Source organism: Oryza brachyantha, chromosome 3 (genome assembly GCF_000231095.2).
Source record: "Oryza brachyantha chromosome 3, ObraRS2, whole genome shotgun sequence".
Lineage (NCBI taxonomy): Eukaryota > Viridiplantae > Streptophyta > Magnoliopsida > Poales > Poaceae > Oryza > Oryza brachyantha.
The window spans coordinates 832,236-837,842 of record NC_023165.2 but is presented as its reverse complement, the minus strand read 5'-3'; the positions used below and the strand labels follow the sequence as shown (position 1 = coordinate 837,842).

The following is a 5,607-nucleotide window of genomic DNA, read 5'->3' as shown; positions in this document are numbered from 1 at the left end:
ACAGTCATGCCAACCAGCCTGTGGAACGTTATATTTTGCATAAAATAGATGATGCCGGCATGCTGTCAGTGAAATTTCATGAATATTCCCTTATGCTTGTGCTAGCCGATGAGTATTGTGCATAACATATATATTAGCATTGCATACCCTTGTTGAATGCACATCCGGATATAGGTAAATTTGGTTCAGGAAGATTATTGACAGGGTGACATGTGGCAAAGCAGAGCTGTGATCAAGAGTAAAACAAGGACATGTTTCATAGTTTGCCTTCTAAATAGACAATTACAACCATAAATCATTGATAGACATGGCTTGAAATCCACATTTTTTATAAAGACAATGCAGGTTCCTAAATTTTGCAGCACAAGACTGAATAGGTCTCCAACCACAAAGTACTGGTAGTTTGGATCAATGTCAAGCATCAGCAGAACGTACACTTATTTCAGATAACTTCTCTGCATAACCAAATCAAAAGGCAATTAATCAATTGTTTCCTTGAGATACTAGTATACGTTCTCCAAACACAACAATGACAAGGATGCTGAAATGCAACAACCTCATGCCAAATAACCTATAGTATAGCATTACTTCATACTTCAGAGCTGATATTGAATATCTGAAAACTGCATCGTCTGGACCAAATGTAGAGGTGGTGGGCAGCCAGCATACCTGTTCCAGTGTGCGCCCGGCGTTCAGCTTGAGGTGCAGCGCCCCTGGTGGTTCGATCGGCTGCGCAATGCCGCCTGCACACCTCCAGAAACAGGACAGCCAGCATCGGCTTAGTCCAAAACCCCACGGGCAATAGCACTGGGATTAGGGCCGCGCGGCGCAAGTGCTGGTCCGAGATGAAACTATGGGCTGGAGCGGCGGTGGAGAAGTGAGAGGAATGGAATCCAATTGTGCGAGTCGGAGCAACCCCACTCACGCCGTCACCCAAGGCGGTGAAGTGAAATCCGGCGCCGCGCGGAGGAAACCCAATCGCCGGGCGGCCCCGAGGGCTCCATCCGAAATGCCGGGCGAGCCCAACGAGGCCACGAGCACTTGATGCGAGGGCTCCGTTTCGGCGGCGTCTAGCGCAGAGCCTGCCTGTGCGGCGGGCTGCGATCCATGCCTCGGCGAGTTTGCGATGGCCAAATGAGAGACTTGGGGCGGAGCACCGCGGCGGCGGCGGCGGCGGCGCCGGGCGGCCGGTGGGTTGATCGCCGCCGCGATTGAGTTGGAAAATTTTGGCATCCAAGGGTGCGACTGTGCGAATTTGGACTCTCCTGTTGGGCTTTCGGCCCACAAACCGAACGCGTTCCAACATTCACCTGTAGCGATCGGAATCACCTAATTTAGAATTTTCCCGCCAAAGCATTCAAAATTCCTTTCGAAAAACCGCCGTTCAAATCTTTTCCCTTGTATTATATTTGTAAGACAAATTTAAATTTAGAAAGTAAAATTTACATTATAAAAAATAGAATTAATTTTAAAGTTATATTATATGGCTAAAAATACATATACAAAAATCATGGTCACAAATTACTTTTCAATTATGAATAATCTCTCGGTTTTTTGGATGGGAATCGTCCTAAATTGAAATGCGGAGCAGCACAGATAAGAACATATTCGTGATTGAATATATGACTTGGGCCAAGTAATAATTCTGCAATGGAAGGCTGAAAGCCAAAACGAGCAACACATACACAATCGAGAGATAAATTGTTCCATTAAATATCCATTGATTTTGCACAAGCAGAAGCAGAACGGCACAGAAATCACATCCGCAAAACCATTCCGAACAAACGAAACCCTAAGCGGACACTAACAGCAGCAGATCTGGAACGGGCACGAGGGAGGCTCAGCCGCCGAAGCCGTAGAGGGTGCGGCCCTGGCGCTTGAGCGCGTAGACGACGTCCATGGCGGTGACGGTCTTGCGGCGGGCGTGCTCCGTGTACGTGACGGCGTCGCGGATGACGTTCTCGAGGAAGATCTTGAGCACGCCGCGGGTCTCCTCGTAGATCAGGCCGGAGATGCGCTTCACGCCGCCCCTCCTCGCGAGGCGCCGGATCGCCGGCTTGGTGATGCCCTGGATGTTGTCACGCAGCACCTTCCTGTGCCTCTTCGCGCCGCCCTTGCCGAGACCCTTGCCTCCCTTGCCGCGTCCCGACATGGCTGGCGACGGAAGAGCTCGAGGTGGAAGAAGACGATCTCGAGGGTTTGTGGATTCCGGCTTCGGATGAGGAGACGGCGTGGAGTGTGCGGGGTATTTATAGCGGTGTGAGGAGGCGTTTGGGCGCGGAGGGGAAAATGGGTGCGATCCGTGGGAGGTGGGGTTTGGCGCGATGGATCGGAAATGGACGGGCGCGATTGGGTACGGCTGGGGGGGAGCGGATCGGTGACGTGGCGGGAGGAGTGATCGATCCGCGTGGTTCCTAATGCGGGGGTCTGATTGGCTGGGGATGGGGATGGCGGATAGCTGACATTGCGTGGCGGGGTTTTGAGATAGGGAACTGGGCTCAATTTTGGGCTGGATGTTACTAGTCTTTTTCTCCGTCTAGCATTTTGGGCCTTTTAGCTGTGGGCAATTTTCGAGTCGATATTACTTTTTTTTCAACTACAGTCACTTCGTTTCAAAGGATTTTTTTAGAAAAACTGGAACAATTAAACTGTTTTCTCTAAAATTTCTATAAAATTTTTGTGAAACGAAGACGCCCTAAGTAATAGTAGTAGTTCTTTGCCTAGCTGATGTTGAACATGTTCTGTCAGTCATCTCAGATGGGATTCGGCAGCTAGTTGCTGAGGATATCTCGGTTTCAATTTAATAAAGTTTATGTGATTTTAAAAAGAAAATTAGTTCTTTGTAGTACAATAAAAACAAAACTCACTCGTTATTTCCTAAGAAGTTTTTCCTGCACCGCTATACAATGTCTTAAAGCATGTTCAAACCTGTTTTAGAGAAGAGAAAAGGTTAAACACCTTGCATAAGGTTTTGGTGTTTCGATCGCTAGGGAGCAAGTTGTACGGTTGATGTTTGCCATTCTGTATGCGTGCGTGCTTTTTTGCCATTACACGTATGTAGATGTATGTAGTTGTAGCTCTTAGATGTCGATGTGAGAGAAAGCAGCGGCCTTCTGAGTTCTGATATAAGTGTCACACGGTTATGACGTGAAAGAAAAAACCGTTTTTTTCTTAAGCGTCTATTCAAGCATCGCATTGTGGATGGCCTTAATGGCTCACCTAGTTCTGTGTATTTCTCCTCGTTGCCTTTCCCTCGACATTTTGCTGTGATTTATGCCACCTTACACTGCAACATATCTACAGTTCTAGTTTAACAGAGCCAAACACCTGGCACGGATTTGCAGCGTGAAGATTTGGTCAGTAGAAGATCCTAGTAGCAATTGCTGAAACGCATAGCAAAATTTGAAGACGTATCCAAAGTTCGCAACTTCCGATGCGTAACATTGAAGAAACAGCAGTTCTTTTACACATACAATAAATTTGTATATCAAAAAGTTTGCGTAGTCCAGTAATGTGATTGTATTCTATACCTCTCAAAAAGGTTACCGAATTATACTCATATTCAGTTGTGCATTGCAGACAAGTACTTCAGTCTATCAAACAATTTGCAGATACAGATACAAGATATTGGCATATTGCCCATCTTCAGCACAAAAAAACTACTGAAACCGAAGATACAGACCAGTAATAACTGATATTACTACTGATTAGTGATTACTGAAGGTAATGGCACAAGAAGCAATTTATCTATCAAATAATTTGCAAATTTCATGTGATGTGCCCATCAAAGAATGCATATAGAAGTACCACATTCTATCTATCTTCGGTAGGAGAAACCACATGGTCCTCTCTCTACATGACAATATTGCACCATTTCTTCCTGATCATGCTCATGTCTGCTGTCCTCTGTAACAGCCAGGTGACTCTGATTTACATCAAGTCCTCTTGACAACCACATCACAGAGAGAGGATATCTTGCTCAACTTAAAGGCTTTTCGAAACAATTTCATTGTGCTGATCCTGCATGTGCACTGAGCTTATGAAAAATCAACTTCAATTCAGTAGCCAGATCTCCCTTGCCAACCTTGTACAAATCTTTGATCACTCTAATGTAGGCAGAATGGTCGGGCAAGAGACCCTTCTTCTCCATCAATTCATACAGTATTCTTCCTGCATCAACAATCCTCCCTGTCTTACATAGTAGCCTGGCAAGCAGGCTGTAGTTCCTGTTTACGGAGTGCCTGTCCCTGGTACTCATAGCACTCACATACCTGCAAGCATCTTCTATCCTGCCAGTGCATAAGAACCCCTTGATGAAGGCTGTGTGAATTGTAATCCTTGGCGTCAGTTTCTCCAAGAACATCTGATCAACAATCTGCGTGGCTGAATCCATTCTCCCCGCTTTGCAGGCATGGTATGCAAGAATCTCATAGGTAAGTGAGTTCGGGATGTCGTCAGGTCCAGACCTCTCCATGGTCTCAACAAGCTCACAACCTTCAGCAAACCTACCATTCTTCAGCAGGCACCCGAGCAGATAATTCCAGGAGTTGGCATTCGGGTCAAATCCCGACCTCCTCATTCCGTCGAACACCTCGCGGGCGCCATGGAAGTCACCAGCTTTGCACTTGACGGCCATGAGGGCGTTGTAGTAGCGTACCTCCTTGGCCGTCTCCTGGATCACAAACATCGCCGCGTCAAACTCGCCTATCGAAGCTAGCGCCTTGACGAGCGAGAACACGCCGGACGCGCGGCAAGGGCCCCCAACTTCATCCAGCGTCCTTAGAATCGCTATCGCCGTATCCCTCGCGTTGCCCCGGGACGAGTTCAAGAAGGCGAACGCCCGTTCAATCAGGGGAATCCGCCGCGCCGACATGCTCGCCAGGGCGCGGGACATGGCCTGATAATCGGCGAGCCTGCCGGCATTGTCGACGAGCAGGTTGTGGGCGTGGGCGCTCGGGGAGAAGCCCCTGCGGAGTGCGACCCAGTCGAAGAAGCCGGCCGCGGGGACGCCGCGGTCGGTGAGCGCGCGGAGGGTGGCCGACACGAGGGGGTGGGAGAGGGCGGGGCCGAGGCGATCGAGGTCGGCCTCGAGCGTCCTGCCGCCGGCGGCGACGAGGCCAACGATCGCATCAGAAACGGCGGCGGCGGCGGCGGTGGCAACGCTGCTGATGCGGGGATTGGCGGGTTCGGTGGAGAAGGTTGCGCGGGGAGAGGCGAGGCGGAGGAAGACGGTGGTGCGGAGGAGCGGCGGGCGGGTGAGGCGCGGGAGGCGGAACATAGAGTTGAAAGTGGTGACGAAGGCCGCACCCGCACGGGGACGAGTTGGCAGTGTTCTTTGGTGATAAAAGCGAAATGTTAGCGGATTTTTTTTGATAGTTAGTATTAAATTAACGGAGACAAAGGTAAAATGATAAATTTCATTATTATTTTTTATTTTCTTAATATTTAAATTTTGTTATTTTATATCGTTTTAGATAACTACATGGTCTTCTAATTATATCTTCAACAAGGATTGTCTATTAAATATATATACAATAAAAATGTTTATTTTTATTAAAGTCATCTTTATGACTCACATATACATGTTGTCCAAGTGTTTTCAAATTA

At 48.0% G+C, this 5,607-nt stretch overlaps 2 protein-coding genes across 2 annotated transcripts; both read right to left on the bottom strand.

The window, feature by feature from the left end:
- Positions 1 to 1,687: 1,687 nt before the first annotated feature.
- On the bottom strand, positions 1,688 to 2,206 carry LOC102715560 (histone H4). Its single transcript, XM_040521900.1, has one exon. The coding sequence runs from the start codon at positions 2,150 to 2,152 to the stop codon at positions 1,841 to 1,843; it is 312 nt and encodes a 103-aa protein (XP_040377834.1). The 5' UTR covers positions 2,153 to 2,206; the 3' UTR covers positions 1,688 to 1,840.
- Positions 2,207 to 3,504: 1,298 nt separating this feature from the next.
- On the bottom strand, positions 3,505 to 5,296 carry LOC102717597 (pentatricopeptide repeat-containing protein At3g62470, mitochondrial-like). Its single transcript, XM_006649225.3, has one exon. The coding sequence runs from the start codon at positions 5,276 to 5,278 to the stop codon at positions 4,007 to 4,009; it is 1,272 nt and encodes a 423-aa protein (XP_006649288.1). The 5' UTR covers positions 5,279 to 5,296; the 3' UTR covers positions 3,505 to 4,006.
- Between the last annotated feature and the right edge of the window lie 311 nt (positions 5,297 to 5,607).